This window comes from Phaethon lepturus, unplaced genomic scaffold (assembly GCF_000687285.1).
Source record: "Phaethon lepturus isolate BGI_N335 unplaced genomic scaffold, ASM68728v1 scaffold34998, whole genome shotgun sequence".
In the NCBI taxonomy this organism is placed as follows: Eukaryota; Metazoa; Chordata; class Aves; order Phaethontiformes; family Phaethontidae; genus Phaethon; species Phaethon lepturus.
In genome coordinates this window covers 30014-46476 of record NW_010557515.1, presented here as the reverse complement: position 1 = coordinate 46476, position 16463 = coordinate 30014, and the positions used below count along the sequence as shown (strand labels likewise).

Here is a 16463-nt window from a genome sequence, read left to right as displayed (position 1 = left end):
ATCATTGGCAGCAGGGGCTTGAGCCAAGATCCACAAGAAAGCACTCCCGAGTTTTATTTAGGTGCCTGATTTCCCAGAGATTGCAGGAGGAGGTTAGGCCTGTGCGTACCTTTGTGGAGCTTGGCCTTCAGGCCTAAACAAGGGGGTGGCAGGAAAACTTGTCCTGCTCTAATCTAGTGAGAAAACTGTTTAAATGCAGCACAAATACTCCTCCCTCCAAATCCTATAAAGGTTACAGCAGAGGAAGGCCCTATGGCATTTCCCACGTCCCTGCACTGGCAGGGGTCTACTAGCCGACGTCTGCATGGAAGTAGCTGGACGTGGTAGGGCAAGGAGGTATTTTGGTTCATGGCTTATCAACAGAGACAAGGATTTGTATATCAGCAAGGTTTATTTCTGAGAGGTGTTTTGCTTTGTTTTAAAGTGGCTCCATGAGCCTAGAGGATTGCATAAGCTTCCAGTGAATTTCAGTCAATTCTCATGCAGTGTAAGTCAGTCATAACCCAAATTTCCCCTTTCCTTCCATCCCCCCCCGAGTCTCACCCTCTTCTCTCGCCTGGAGTTAGCTGGATTTTTGTGCATGTGCAGGTGAAATCAGCTCATTCAAAACTCTGGCCACGTCAGCCTCTCTCTCCCTCTGTAACAGTCACCAGCTACTCAGTGCTTCGGCCGTTCGAACACTTTGTAATTGCGTTGTAGGACTGCTGTGTGGGAAGCTATGCGCTGACAAAATGTTACATCTCTGAAGATGTAAGAGTGAAGGATAAAAGGGAAAAGCAGGACTTTTAATAGAAACATTAGTCATAGTTAAATTGCAGTGCCGTGTCGCCGTGCTGCTAGCTTCTTTGTGTCTCTAAAAATACCCTCTAGTGGCTTGGTTATTCATGCAGCATGCTGGTAGGGAAGACAGAGCTGGGTTCTGGAAAAAACTTTGGCAGTCTTCAGCAGAGCCCCTCTGCCCTGCCGCGATGGCGTGGAGGGGCAAGGCACTGCGCGGCCGAGGACTGTCACCGCAGAAGGGTTTCCTGGTGTCCATCCCTTGTTGCTCCAGCCCTGAGCTCGCGCGGGGAGCAGTGGTGGCGAGTGAAGAGAAAGGATTTTGATGTCCTCTGAACTTCTCTGGTAGCTGCTGCAGTGCAAAGAGGCCTCATGTGATGCTGAGGGGTGACCCCTGCTGCGAAGGGCTCCTGGTTAGTCTCCATTTTCATCCAGAAACTGCTTCTATCTAGAATACGACGCAGCACCCAAAGCAAAGCACACTGGCGGCCCGCAGTTAGAAAACAATTGGAAGAAAGCTTCTAGCTCTGAGAGGAGTGAATCAGTGGGACGGTCTGTCTAGGGGAGCTCTGTGGTTGCCTTCACTAGCAGTTATTTTTAGCCCCGTGTGCCCGTGGTGCCGAGTGCCGTAGACCAGACGAAGCCAGCTGATTTCTCCAGCGCCTTTCACCGAGGGTCTGACAGATCAAGACTGGCCTGGGCTTTTTAACAGTCTGTTTCTGAAATGGCACCAGAAAGTGCTGCAATATGACTTTGTGATCAAAGGGATATGGCATATATTTTTTTCACTTATGCTTTTTTTGATTTTTGATCCAGTAATTTACAGGCTCAAGCTCCTGGCTGTTTCAGTTACAGATGGCTTGTGGTGTGCTTCTCAAGACAGGATGAGTGCAGGCCTGCAAGCCGTGCTATCTCGGTTCAGGACCCATCATTCCCGTAAGGAAGGACTAAGTAGATCTGGTGAGCCAGCTGGCCTGCTGCCAGGAGACAGTCACGTTCCTGCTCACCCTTGTCCCGGAGCCGCCATCCCCTATCACCCCCATTCTTTACCCCGTGGGCAGCATCCGCACAGATGCCGTGCTGAGAGATGCGGGCAGCTCAAATGCAGGTTGTAATCTGTAAAACAAGCCATGATTCTACATGTTTGTTTAATCTTTTTTTTTTCCCCCCACATGCAGCTTTTCCCAGCTCCACTCCAGACTCTCTCTAGGAAGATTGTACAGTCCAGGACCAATAGTACCTTAGTTGGAGTCTTTGCAATTATCCTGGTTTTTCTATCTGCCTTTGTCAACATGGTATGTGCATTGTTTCCTTTTGACGCACTCGTTTCTGCATGGTTTTCTTAGTGGTGCTCTGCAGCATCGTAACCCTTACAACCACTGGGTTTAATGTAATCCTGCCTAATGCTTACAGCATCTGAGGTCAGTTCCCTTTTGCTTTTCAGGCACCGAAAAGAAATGGGAGCCAAACAGTTGCATCCCTATAGCCCATTATATGCCTGGCACTGATTTGTGCCCATGTTCTTTTCGGATTCTTTAAATATGTCTGCTCCAAGTACATAAGCCAAGCCTGAAGCGTACCCCTGCATGAAGGGCCAGCACCAGGCCAATGCATCATTTAACTCCCACAATATTGAGTGGGACTTAAGTGTTGCATAGGCTTTGTGCCGGCCTTCTGCACGGTGCTGCATCCTTGCTCTGAGTGCAGTTATCACCTAACAGGGACTGTGAATACTTTGCTCTGAGTTGCATTTTTGGGACCAGGCTGGTCTAGCTTTGCATTCAAACGCTGCTGCTAATTTCAGACTCAGAGAGAGATGGGCTGTTCTCTAGGACCCTGCGGCTGCTGGTTTTGCACTTGTACAAATGGCTTCAAGGCTGAATGTATTTTAAAGAATCCACTTGAATATTCTCTACCCTGCATACATCTATTTCATTTTTTAAGAGCGGGGGTGGGAAAAAGGAGAGATGGGCCTGGGCTTAAAGTCCTGAGCTTGGAGGTAGCTACAAAGACTTCACGTAGCTCTCTGCTACTCTCAGTTATGGCCTCAGCTGGGGAAGTGCTGACTTGCACTGGCATGGAGAGGGTTAAACACCTAAAAATCAGACCACTACTGGCTCTTGCCTCAACTTCCCTATACAAGTGGAGACTTAGGAACAATTTTGTGCTCTCTTGAGGTTCTTTAATGGGAGGCACTAGCTCAGTGGCATCAAACACCCCACCGCCTTCCCCCATAGTCACCTGCAAAGAGCTGGTGTGGGTTGCTGTGCACCACACAGAAGTTAGAGCTTTGTTTTTCTGCATAATGTGTGATTCTTTGCATTTGTGAACTGCTTAGTGTAAAAATTAGCAAAATGGACAAATGGAGCAGCACATGGAGGAGATCAGAATGGGCCTCTGCTGCTTCCTCAGCATAATATAGCCCATCAGCCTTTGAGCCTTGCTGCTAAAGTCTTCCCTGTAGAAGGAACCACAGCAGAAGCTTTAGAGGTGAAAAGGGAAAGTTATCAGCTCAGAAATTCCCATCAGCAGAAATGCAGCAACACCAGGACCTTATCACAGACAGTGGGATATATTTGTATGTGTCAACCTTCAGACATGAAGTTGTACGTGAAGTTGAGCATGAAACTAGCTTTCTAGAGTGCACAGCCTGGATTTTATTAACTAATATTTGGGGGAGAAAAAACATAGCCATTGCACGTGCAGTAAAACATAAGACAGTGACTTCATTTTATATATTTTGCACATTGTTACAGCCATTTCTAAGGGGCTTTTTAATTGATGCAAACTATTTTGTTTTCTTCTTCTTGTCTATGCTGTTGAATTTAATACCATCTTTTTCTTCAGTTCATGTGCAGCACTGTGGATCTTGCCAGCTGCATGGCTGCAGAATACAATATCACTCCTGACCGGGTGGACATATGCCTTATCAGCAACCTGACTTCCAACTACAGCCTGGGCACCTTGCAGGGATTCTGTGACAGTCCTTTGCCCAACTGCAACTTTCCAGAGGTATTCCTTGAAAAAAATGGGTTACAGAGCTTAATCTGAGGCAGGGCTATAAAACCTGCATGATAAATCTCAGTGATTCAGAGGAAAGCAAGGTTGCCTCCTGATTGACGTTATGGGACTGACATGGGCTACTATGCACAAACTTAAGTGTCTGAAGTTATTATCATGAGTCCACATTAATGTTTAAGTTCCTTCAGGACTGAATAATCAATAGGCTTTTATAATTGTTGGATCCTGCTTGGAACAGAAGAAATGGTCTTTCTCCATGAAATCCTTAATGGTATGCAGAACTGCAAGTCATTTCAAAGGAGTTTGTGGATGCCCAGTGTTACTTGAAAATCAGTTCACTGAAAATCAGTGTCTAGTCATAGATTTAACCCTTCCCTCCATTGTTTTATGTCCAGATGAAAAACTTTGCTTATGTATTCTTTTCTTTTTCCTATATACTCTATTCTTTCACTAGGTATAGTAGTTTCTAGCCTCAGACAGGTTAGCAGCCCTGATAGTGGTCTGCTTCAGTTTGCAAATGCAAATTCTAACATTTCAGAACAACTTTAAAAAAAAAAAATGCTCCTAATGGAAAGAGAAAAACCTAAATATGTTTTACACACTGGTAGAATACTTTGCAAAAAAAAAAAATTTTTAATCATTTTGCATAGCTATTCAAGATTTTTTTCTGAGTTTTTAGGTCATGGCCATTACGTGTGTTGTCTACTGGAAATTGAAAAGGAATAAAATCTGCCTAGGATAGGGGGCAGAATTTATGTCAAGGTCATCTGGGTTTGTGGGGACCTGACAGATTTATGGCTGATCTGTTGTCATCCAAATGTCCAAGGTGCGACTGAAAGCCCTGGTATCCCACTGTACCTATTTCCATTTGACGTAAGAGGAATATGGTCCCTATCTGATTCAATGAGGTTTCTGAGACCACCATTACTGTGACTTTCAACCCTGCAAAGGCTCTTAGTATGTCCTAAAGAAAGACCCATGAGCAAAATCTGGCACAATGGAGAACTAGAAACAGTCTGTGCCCATCATGAGGTTGCCAGGAGTGCTGGTTCAGGACAGAGAGTCATTTTAAGCAATGAGGAAGAACCATTTTGCATGTTGAGGATGCTATGGCAGCCTTGAGCCAGGTCCTGCCAGTCAGTGGGCTAAGAAGTGAGGAGTCCTCTCCCCTGCGCTCTGCAGGGCAGATGTTGGATCCGGTACAGGCATTATCTGGTGCTCCCAGTGTGCTTTCAGGGGATGGTGGGATCCTACCCCCTCAGCCACAGGGAACATCCACCTATTTTCTAGAAGCTGAAGAGTCAAGTTACAAACTGTACGAGGTATTTTCTGTAATTTAATGTATCAGCGATGTACTATTAATAAATGAGCTTAGAACATAAGCATATTTCTACTTTTGCTTGCTTTTAACTGAAAGGACGGATTGCCTCAGGCAATTTTTTTTTTTGTCAGAAATAGGTCTCTCTGGACAGAGCAAAATCTTAAATCTTCACAGATTTGATAGCAGGAAGGTGATGAGCTGCTTAACATGCCTTTCTTCATTTTACATCCATGCTAGCTTTCCCAGGAGCCATAAATGGCACCTGCAGTCTGCAATCGCATTTGAAAGCACTGGCATGCTAAGCATTCAGCTCTCAGCTTGGCAGAAGGTGCTGCCCCACCACCCAGGTGTGGCAGAGGACTTCTCTACCACACATGCACAGACTCCTGCAGCTGCTGGCAGAAAAAAGATCATGGTGTTTGGCATTGGTAGAAGTTTGTTCAGCCTGTATCTTGCCAATGGATTCAGTGTGTTGCATCAGCAGGGGCGATACTTTCCAGTTGGCCTCAAGTGGGTATCTGTCCTAGTGGTGTGAATTGCTAATACCCTTGGTCCTGTGTATTGTGCAGATATATGAATTCAAGTCCAGAATTTGACCTTAAAGCACGAAGTATTCCAGCGTAACTGGATGACGCTTTCTGCTAATTCAGTAACCGTGTCCAGGGCAAACCTACATCACAGCCTTGGGTATACGACTGCGAGCTCTCTGCCTCTTGAGTGCAAAGCCAATAACACCTGATGAAGAAAGCAAGAGTTTTCCTTGCCATTGGTTCATTTTTAACACTTAAATCTCCTGTAACGTGCGATAATCCCACAGGCAGCCCCAGGTTTACATGTTCAGTCAGCTCAGCTGCATAACTCCCAATCCCTTTCAATCCCTCTGTTTAGTTTCCTTTGTTTTCAGTTTTGATTTATCGAGCTGACATTCATCTCTCTGCTGGTTTTTTTCCCCTTTTTGTCTTTATACAGTACTTTACCTACAGTGTCTTACTGAGTCTCCTGGCCTGCTCTGTGTTCCTTCAGATCAGCTGTATCGGAAAACTGATCCTTATGTTAGTCATTGAATTTATATATGTTCTCATTGTGGAAGTGCCAGGGGTCAACCTTTTTGACAATGCAGATCTCCTGGTTACAGCTAACACCTAGTAAGTGCCTTTCACTTCTGAAATCGTCACCTAATTTCTTTCACCCAATGATTTCAGTGTGGCATTAGGTGGACGGGAGGGCCAAGGCTGTGGTGCAAGCAAGGGAACTGCATGATACCAGAAAAGGCATGGCTTTAAACTAAAGGCTTTGTCAATGCTGCTCTTCACCTCTGAAGAGTAGGTGAACAAAGTTCCCTTTAAGATCATTTTAATGTGGAACTTGACTAATGAACTATCTATTAATAACAAAATATAACTGGAATCAGAGTGAATCTGTATTTCTTTTTCTTCCAGAAATGGGGAACTATAATTAGTCGTTCTTGCTTCTTCTGGTATTACAGTCCCGATATAGAAATGTCTATTCTCAAAAAAGAAAAAAACCCAACCATCCAACAAACTTGAGCTGGCTCAGGGATGTGGTAATGAACCACGAAGATGTTCAGACATCTGGTATATCAAATCCAGGTTGGGGTGGTGGAATAGTGATGTTCGATGTTTGGCTAGCGATCTCCTGACAGTTCTTTTGGACACATGTCTGCATTTGAAAAGCCAGTATCATAGCCAGTCTCAGCACAATTCCCAGCAGAAGGGTCTGGGCTAAGTGGGAGTAAGCAGTTGCCCTTCTACTTAGAAAAGGTAGTTTGTCATGACCAGGTCACACATTAATCATGGTGGCAACCTGCTTCCACTGACATGGTTACTCCTCTCCTGAAGGTCACACCAGAGAGGGAAATTTGGCACATCCACCACCACCCTGCTCCACAAGTTTCATTTCTCACTGGGAGTTGCGTCGTGGTGTTCAGTACTTATTTTGATGATTTCCCCGTGTAGGCAACAATTGTACTTGACTGCGAGTCAATAAAATCATGGTGCTGTCTAAAGGTGAACATGATGCTAGGATGTGTAGTAAGGAGAGTTGCCTGTAAGACATGAGAATTAAACTCTACTCAGGAGTGGGAAGGCCTAACCTGGATATGTTTTCTGATTTGGGGCAAGAAGGCAGTTCACAATAATGGAGAGTCCAGAGCAGCAGAGAACAATCAGAGATCTAGAAAGCACCAGTGTAGTCAAGGATGATAGCTGTGGTTGTTACTGTCTTGGACAGGAAGGTGGCTGAGAAGATTCCCATGGTCCTTCCCAGTGCTTTCGTGTATGTTATGAAATAGCTTGTGTAGTTGCTCAAATTTCTTGATGGTCATTAACCCCTTCAAGCTGTACGCACCTGGTTACTTCTGTCCTTCACAGAAATATTCCACGATTTTAGCATTCTTGTGTGCCCAGTAATAATTAATGGGAGGTATGGCTTTTACTGACATTGGCAATAATCACTTAAATTATTTTGTTAACTCAAGCGAATGAAATTATGTAGGAAACCCCCTTTCTATGGAGCTAGGGGGAGAATGAGGTTTCCTGCCTTTTTTTGCAGATGTTATGTGTTCCAACAGCGGAAGCTATTTAGCATTTTCTAACACAATTAGAGAAATAAAATAGAGAAATAAAAGCATTTTATGTCCCAAATGTAATTTCATTCTTGTAAGTGAAGCACTAAGCAAAATTACAGCATTTAGATGTATAATTTACGTTACTTCACAATCAAAATGTCAGTAATAAAGTAGAGGTTAGCATGTTTTCCTAGAAATAGCTTTCTGTGGTGCTATATTATCTCTCACTAAATGATATTTGTTTTGTCCAGAGAGCTCCAAGGACAGCTCTTTATTGTCCCAATGTTTGGCAGTCCGTTGGTATGTTGTGGGAAATGGGAGCTCAGCATGTAGCACGTAGTTCAGAGATGTACCTTATTGTCCAGCTGATATTAAAAAAAAAAAAAAAACAACAATATGACCTCATACTACTTTAATTGGGTGCCCGTTGTAGCTACATAATTACTGTCTGCTCTGCAGCCATTATGGTACTCTGACTAATTACAAGTGATGCAGATGTCACTTCACACTTCTGTGTACAAACCAACCCAGCATGCAAGCAACTGAAAGGCTGATTATAGCACGTTGGGAGTTGCCAGACTTGACTGCAGCAACACACCAGCATGGAGGCACATAACTGGATGCACAGAGCTCCTATCATGTTACCTTTTCCCTATGCAGAAGATAAAACTAAGGCATTGGTTTTAAAGATGGGATTGACCAATGTGATCTTCTAAGTTGAGTTTGCATAGTGGAGCCCAAAGAGCTTTGCCCAGTGATTTGTTCATCAAGCCCATCATTTCTGTTTGAGCTGTGGTTTGTGATTTAGAGGACTTTCTGTCCTTGGCATCGTGGCTATGAGAAAGGAGATGCTTCTGTCCTATGGGAGCTGTCCCCAAAATCAACCACCTTTCCTGCTAAAAATGGGCACTTAACTTGAGCGGGAGTGCATTTAGCAAGCTTCTCCCTGTGTTACCTTCCATTAATCAAAGAGCCATCTGCTACTGGAAACGCCTGTCCCATGGAGGAGCAACCTACCAATGTAACGCCGTTTATTGCTTGCACTGGGCATTTTCACTTATCCAAGGCGTGATTGTAAATTCTGGGTTTGCTGCATTTCATAGTCTCTGCTGAAGATTTTAGAGCAAGCGTAGCACCCACAGTGAGCCGCAGCCCCCGTACAGAGGGTCAGATCTGCCATGCTGCCATCAAAAGACAGAGTGATAATGGGGACAGGCAGTCATCCTTGGCCAGGTAGTGATTTAGGGGAGCAGGGGAATCATGCTGCATGTGGGAAGTTGTCTGCAACTCCAACTAGATTCAACCTTTAGTGTGGGAGTCACTGTCCCCCGGGTTCCCAAACCAGGTCCACATCCAAGCACACGTGTTCAGTGCTGGAGCTGGCCAAGAGGCAGGGGAATAGATTGTGTGCAAGACAACGGTGGTTTGCAAAATCCGTGTTAGAAGAAATTCCATGCTCAGAGGTGCAGAAAATGTCTCGGAACAAACAAGGTTAGAGAGTCACTATGCTTTTATTTTTTAATTTTATGTTCAGTTAGGCCCCCTCAGCTATTGTGATTTTGATGATTTGTATCTCTGATTCTGTAGCGAGAGGTTCCCCCAGCCCCAGAAAACTGTAGCCTGAAGCTCTCGAGACAGCTGTGAGATTCTCAGGCTAAAGATGTGTCATGTTAGTAGCCTGCAAAGCTGTAATTGCATCGATGACACTGCAGTAATTTTACCACTGATCTCTTTCTTTCCATTTAAATAGTGTTTTAAAAAGGTCCATGGTACATGGTTCTCAGCCACCTAATACTCCACCCACACTTGAGAAGAAACCCCGCAGCATTAAGCAATCAATCAGTCAGGAACTCAGACAGCTACTACGTACCAGAAAGCTCCTTTCCATCCTTTCCCTGTAAGAAAAGCACACCCTCCATCTTCTCCAGCAGCTCTGTTTCATACGAGTACTTTCCAGTGTTGTGAATAGAAATAGCAACCCACATAAGGGTTTTCTTTAGTGCACTCGTGTGCAATACCCATAGCGAGGCACAACGCTGGAGACGAGCAACTTGCAGAAGAAGGAAGCAGTGCTAGAGTTAAAGGAATTAAATGCACCTCCATGCTACAGTAAATAGGGAAGAGAGGAGCTATCCCTGCCCAGATATTAGCCCAAAGCTTCTTTCTTTAGATTTTCCAGCCTGACCTGATGAAGTAGTGATGGATGCACAAGCATTTGCTAAGCATCCCACACTGACATTAAAATCCGATATGATTCTCTGACTTTTAATGCTTCTTAGCTATTTCAGCCCTATTAACCATGTTGCACCATAACTCTGGATTTTTGAGTGTAGCTCAGACCACCTTTTTTCTTCACCCCCCCCTTGTTGTAGTTTTCTGCTTTAAAAGGGCTCTAGCCCCACACAGTGTTAGAGGTGCCACATTGCAGAGGTGCTGTTGAAGGAGGTACAGAAGGACGAGTGCTGGAGGGAGCCAAACACTCTCCTAACCTTATGTTTGTGGTTTTTTTTTTCAGCGTGTCTGCAAATGCAACGTTATCATGGTGAGTCACTTTGGCATGAAATATTTTTCTGGGGTTTTGTTGGTAGGTATTTTCTGTTCACAAGGTGCAATATCAGCACGTTGACTCACCAGCAAGTGTCTGGTATTTGACTTTACTTTGACTATACATATTTGGTATATGCATTGCTGCGAGCTGGTGCAACACAGGGCAAATGCCCTAAGTGGCCTGAGTATTGCCCTCTTGTATGTATAGCTACTCTCAGATCATCCTCTTTCCTGTGGGAAATCTTGCTTTACAGAGCATCTCATAGAGCTTACTTGTAATTACAAGTTAAAGGTTTTATCAAAATAATATTTTCATACTGTGTAACTCCGTAATTCAGATTTAACCGTTTTTACTTGCTTGCTTGTCAGAAGGGATGGGAATGTGTCTCAGTGCTCTTTTCAGCTTATAGAATACTCACAAAACAAAGGCCTTTAAGAAGTGACTAATTAGAGAAGCAGTAAATGTAGAACGGTTCCAGGCTTAGGAGCCTGGGGAAGCCAGTGCAGGAGACACAATGAATACACTCTGGAGAGCTGTCAGCATTTCCGTTTTGCCAAACATAGTGGTGGCTGAGCATGTACGGCCATTCTCTAAGAAATGGCTTTTAAATTGATACTAACCCTTTTTAAGAAGTTGGATTAAATTTCCGATTTCAAAGTCCTGCTTTAGAAACCAGCACCTATGAGCCAAAGTCCTCAGCTTTTTGCAGGTATTGGTTGTCCCTTTACCAACAAACATGTGCTTTGAGGGGAAAGAAAAAAAGTCTTTTCTTCAGAGGTTGGTTAGCCTTAAAGTGGGAACTGCGGAGCATGGCTAAGCTGTGCTGTGTTCCTCCACGCTGAGACTAACTGGGAAATTCTGCTCTTCCCTTGGCCGCAGCTCTCCAGCGATGACACGAGTTGCGCTGAAGATTGTGACCCCTGTCATCATTACTGTCTTTGTTCTGGCGCTGTACTTGCATGCCCAGCAAGTGGAATCCACTGCAAGGCTTGATTTCCTCTGGAAGCTCCAGGTTAGTGGGTGTTTGCTGTGTTGGAGGGATACACATCGTCCTTGGCATTAATATAAAGCTACTGAGCTATTCACTATCAAGTTGAGGAGTGTTATAAAGTGCCTTTGAATTTAATCTGGATCTGGCATATAACTGGGCATAGTAGTAATGCTCTGCTCTTCTTTGGTACTTTGCATACTCAGTGCTTCTCATCCTGCTTATTTACTTTAGCCCCTTGTTTCCTTGTAAATGCACTTTGGATGGTCCCCACAGTAAAGGCTTATAGATCTGAAGATCCAGGTTAATGAATTTGGGCAACTGAGCCTGTCACTGTTGCAGGAACCTTTAACACAATTTGTAAATATAAGAAGCTCATATTCGCTGCTGAATTCCCAGAGTTCAGCGAGCTTTAGTTTGCTGTGTTCAGGGCTGTGAAAGATTCACATTTGCATTTTCATTCACTTTCCTGTTAAGCGGTGGGAACTGGCTTGATACCCAGCCTTCATTAGCCCCTAGGCAGCAGTACTGGAGAACCAGCACACTACAGATAATGCCACACTGTGGCCTTGTCCCTGGCTTCAGTGTTAAATGTTTTCACTGCTTGTGCCCACAACTGATGCTGGGGCATCGTATGTGATTCTCAAGTGAGCAGGACTCAGCTTTGCCCAGGACTCATAGCTGGGGGACTGCAGGTTTTATATAGTTTTTTAACCTTCTGGCTGGCAGGACATCATACTAATAATAGGTCTCAGTGGTTTGAGTAGGAGGCACTTGAGGAAGCACCAAGTAATTAAAGCTCCTTGGGAAGCAGATAAACTTTGTTATCCTCATTTATAAATGGTAAAACAATGGAAGGGATGAGCCAACTTGCTTGTTCTGTGTCTGGGCTCAGCTGGCCAGAGCATTTGTTCCCCCAGGCAGAGCCAAGCGTTTTCCTTGTTCTGTCCAGACATACCACCTTCTGAAGGGTCCTTCTTTGTTTAACTTAATTTCCAGTTTCAAATGGCCTGTTTCAGAAACCAGCATCCATGAGCAAAGTCATTAAGTGCTTTGCAAGTATTGCTTTGTGCCTTTACCAACATGTACTTAAGGGCTGTGGGGAGGTTATCCCTTCTCCCCTCACAAAGTGAGGGCTGGAGAGTATGACTGAGGCTGTGTTCACCCACGCCAAGGCCCAAATGTGCCAGGAAAGTCTTTCCTTTTTTTGGCTTCAGCTCTCTGGCAATGACAAAAATCATTAGAAAAAAAGATTTGAAAAATACCCATTTCAAAAGGCTGTACATTTTGCCTGGTGCCTCTGCTGAAGTGGAGGGTGCTGTACACAGGACAGTGTACTTCGGGGCTCCTGTAAGCCAAACTGCTCTGTGTGACCCCTGTCTCAGCTGCACCGTCCCCAGTCCTTGCCTGACCCTGTTTTTTCCTCTGCTCAGAAATATTCAAAATGGCAGAAAGTAAAACAAGGGGGGAAAATACCGCTGCCATCAGTAGGGGGGAGAGAGGTGATCAGTACACACACCTCTGTACCTTTACCTACAAACCAGAAGCAATGAATTGAGGTAATGCTGGTACTGTGCAAGTCTGCAAAGAGATACCAAATCTCGTTCTGAAGTCTCATTAATCTAATGAACTTTAAATGCTTGTTTTATTTTAGTCATCTAGGCCTAGGTACATCCTAGGTGGCCTAGGCACAGCCTAGGTACATCCTTCCTGAAGCTCTGGTTCCATCAGAACATTAAACCCAAATCCACACCCATTCGCCCAGAAACAAGACAACCCATCCTCCTCATGTTTCCCTTTGCCCGGACGCACCCCCACTGCCAGAGGAGACATGGGCTTTACAGGCTGGTGAAAAGTCCTCTCCGAAGTGTCGGACTGGCCTGTTTCATGGGCTCCATGGTAACTGTATTTCACGACCATCATTGCACCTCAGCAAACCTTGTGGAAAAGGAGGAGGATATATAAATATATATAAATATAAAGGATCTTTTCTTTAGCTACATGAGCATTTGCGGGCTGCAGGGAGAGTATTATAATTCAGTGCCACCCATGCAGTCTTTAGCAATGATGAGCTCTCTTTGTCCTCCTGAAACCCATTGTGCCTGACTGGGAAAGCCAAATGTGTGTTTACATGGATGGTAGGATGGTGGTGGCGTTCCACAAAAGGGAAAGACCTTGTACAGGTTACTCAATTCAGGGCCCAGAAATATAACAACATTGGATTTTGGTGTTACTCTGTGCCTGATTTTACATATGCATGTGCACACAAAGCGACAGACCATCTTCCACTGCAAAACTGAAGTTTCTGCATCTCTCTGGTTCTGCCCTCCTTTGCAGTTTCCCCCTTTCTTGTTTCTGTCCTCCCTGCAAGTTCATTTTCAGCTTTTTTCCCCTCCCCAGAGCAGTTACCAAAAGAGTAAGCACATCACTGTCTCTCCCTCCTAAACTAGGCCACTGAAGAGAAAGAAGAAATGGAGGAGCTGCAGGCCTATAACAGACGCCTCCTCCACAACATTTTGCCGAAGGACGTGGCAGCCCATTTCTTGGCTCAGGAGCGGCGAAATGATGAACTGTATTACCAGTCCTGTGAGTGCGTGGCTGTCATGTTTGCCTCCATAAGCAACTTCTCAGAATTTTATGTGGAGCTGGAGGCCAACAATGAAGGGGTGGAGTGTCTGAGACTGCTCAACGAGATCATTGCTGATTTTGATGAAGTAAGTTGCAGAAAATTTGGGTGGACAGAGTGAACCGAATCAATGACTTTAGTTGGGCTTTGCTAAGCTCCTGAAGGAAGGTGGCTTATTGAATCCTTGTGCCGTGGTTCCTTTCTCCTTGCTCTAGAAGTCTTTAACTCCCCCTCGCCTCCTTAAAATCCTTTCTATTCCCTTGTCACTTCTCCAAGTATCTAATCCCCTTTCTTCCTACACTTTGAGTAGTGGAGCCTCTTTCCAGTACTTTGTAGTGTTTGGACCGAGGGAGGACACAGGGCAAGGATATTACCAGCATGTTTGTCAAGGTTTATTTGCTTCTTTTGCTCTTGTGAAACAGATAATAAGCGAAGACCAATTTCGGCAGCTGGAGAAGATCAAGACCATTGGCAGCACGTATATGGCTGCATCGGGCCTCAACGATTCCACTTATGACAAGGAAGGGAAGACGCATATCAAAGCTCTGGCTGATTTTGCCATGAGGTTAATGGACCAAATGAAATACATTAATGAACATTCATTCAACAACTTCCAGATGAAGATAGGTAATGTCACTGTGTTTACAGGATTTAGTATAGGTAGCGGTCATTCTGAGCTGGGGATTTTATGGAGAGTAAAAACCACAGATGTTACGGTAGCTGTACAGAGATGTTGTCTTGCGCCTGGTGACCATTTTGGCCTCTCTGAAACATCACAGCAGCTTTATTAGGGTAGCAGCATTATTACTGAAGCTCCCCGGAGAATTAGGAGCAGTTGCTCCACCAGCCCTGGCGCAGAGAAGCTCTTACCACTGCATTATCTTGCATGGTGGTTGAGCTTGGACTCATTTGCCTGTGATGTGCTCCCTTGCCCACACCCCCTGTGGTCCCCAGCTCTGCCATTCTCGGACATTGTCTTTCAAGTCAGGGAATAAAGAGAGACAGAAAAGAACAAGGAGGAGAAAAGTGAGGATTTCAAGTGTGGTATTTGTTCTGGAAGGCCGATGGGCTGCTGCCTCGCAGGCACTCAGCATCACAGCAGCTGTGTGCTGACTTCCAAGTGAGCAGTTTGCTTGGCAGCCCCATGGGAAATAAACCTTATCCTGTTACCTGGTACTAGAAAGTAGCTCTGGATTGAGCAGATCCAGCCCATGCTGCCAGTCAGACAGGCATAATGGATCAAAGCAGCCAACTTTTCTTAAAAAACGTCTTTCCCCACAGTTTGGGCATAGCTTTACATGTCAAGGTAAAACACAGCTACAACCAATGAACCTCAGGATGTTTTTATTGTCTGAAAAATAACTTGCCTCAAGCTTCGTGTGGTTCCCACATGATGGATCTGAGTGTTGTTGGATTTCTCCTCTCCTTCCAGGCCTCAATATTGGTCCTGTCGTAGCTGGGGTGATAGGAGCACGCAAACCCCAGTATGACATATGGGGCAACACGGTGAATGTCGCCAGCCGAATGGACAGCACAGGTGTGCCTGACAGGATTCAGGTAAGGAATTCAGTGGAAAACTTACATTGTCACTCACACCCCTGTGTCACTTACGGGTTTTGAAACTTAATTAGAATTGGAATTTTGGTTTCGTTTTATTGCTTTATGCCATACATTTTACTTGCACAGTACTGAAAGAAAAGCCAGCTGGGGAACATTAGTGGTACCATCAAGTTTTGCCTTTTAATCTTGACCAACTTTGCAACCTTTGGTCAAAAACTTGCAGTTTAGTTCTGGGTCCTTTACATAAGCACAGTCCCACTGTGGTGCTTACTAACTCGTGCTGCCAGCTTTGCTGTTCGGCTTCATGCAGCTGTAGGTTGTCTTATTTTCCAAGGGCTTGATTCAGAGATGCATTTCTGTAAGTCACTTCTCTGTTCACAACGTCCTACGTGTTGTGAGGCTAGCAGGGACCCATGCATCAGTGGGATGGGGAGCTAGAGAAAGAGGACGGTTTAAGGGTTTTATGGAACCTGTCTTGTAATCAAACATCTCCTTGGCCTTCAGACAGTGACCCTCCTTTCCAATGATTCATTTCCACTGTCCTGCTTTCACTCAGCCCATGTCCACAGTAACAGATTGTCATTCCTTGGGAAAGTACTGAAGGCATATAAAAATAGTTAGAGTAACTGATGTAAAACCCAAGAGGGGAAGCCATGCTGTTTCTTTCCAATTAAGCTGTTGGTCTGGATCAATATTTACCCAACACCCTTTAAACTTTCCTACAAGATGGTCCGTGAACAATTTTCATTCTAAGTTAAACAAATCAGCACAGCAATGTTACAGCAATAGGAAGCCAGAAATGGAAATATTAAAGCCACCTGAAAAAGGATGAGAAAATACATTGCAATAAATAAATATCTCAGGAAATCCGGTCTTTGAACTAATGTTATTCTGCAGCACAAGTGACTGTTTTTGAATGGTATCTGCAGAGAGAATTTGGATGCTGGCTGGATTATTCCATTCGGTTGGTCTTGTTGCCCACTACCTATCCCTTCATAGAAACAAATCCTCAAATGGCTCCTCAATTGTACATCC

General features: G+C 44.6%; 1 protein-coding gene across 1 annotated transcript in view; it reads left to right on the top strand.

Annotated features, from left to right (window-relative positions):
* The window catches only part of ADCY5 (adenylate cyclase 5), a 59337-nt gene that overhangs the window by 41533 nt on the left and 1341 nt on the right, over window positions 1-16463 (top strand). Inside the window, exons 9-16 of the mRNA XM_010292782.1 lie at window positions 1956-2072; window positions 3625-3789; window positions 6089-6264; window positions 10222-10248; window positions 11134-11266; window positions 13693-13956; window positions 14291-14495; window positions 15301-15425. Of these exons, the coding sequence (XP_010291084.1) occupies window positions 1956-2072; window positions 3625-3789; window positions 6089-6264; window positions 10222-10248; window positions 11134-11266; window positions 13693-13956; window positions 14291-14495; window positions 15301-15425 (1212 nt within the window). The remainder of the gene's footprint in view (window positions 1-1955; window positions 2073-3624; window positions 3790-6088; window positions 6265-10221; window positions 10249-11133; window positions 11267-13692; window positions 13957-14290; window positions 14496-15300; window positions 15426-16463) is intronic.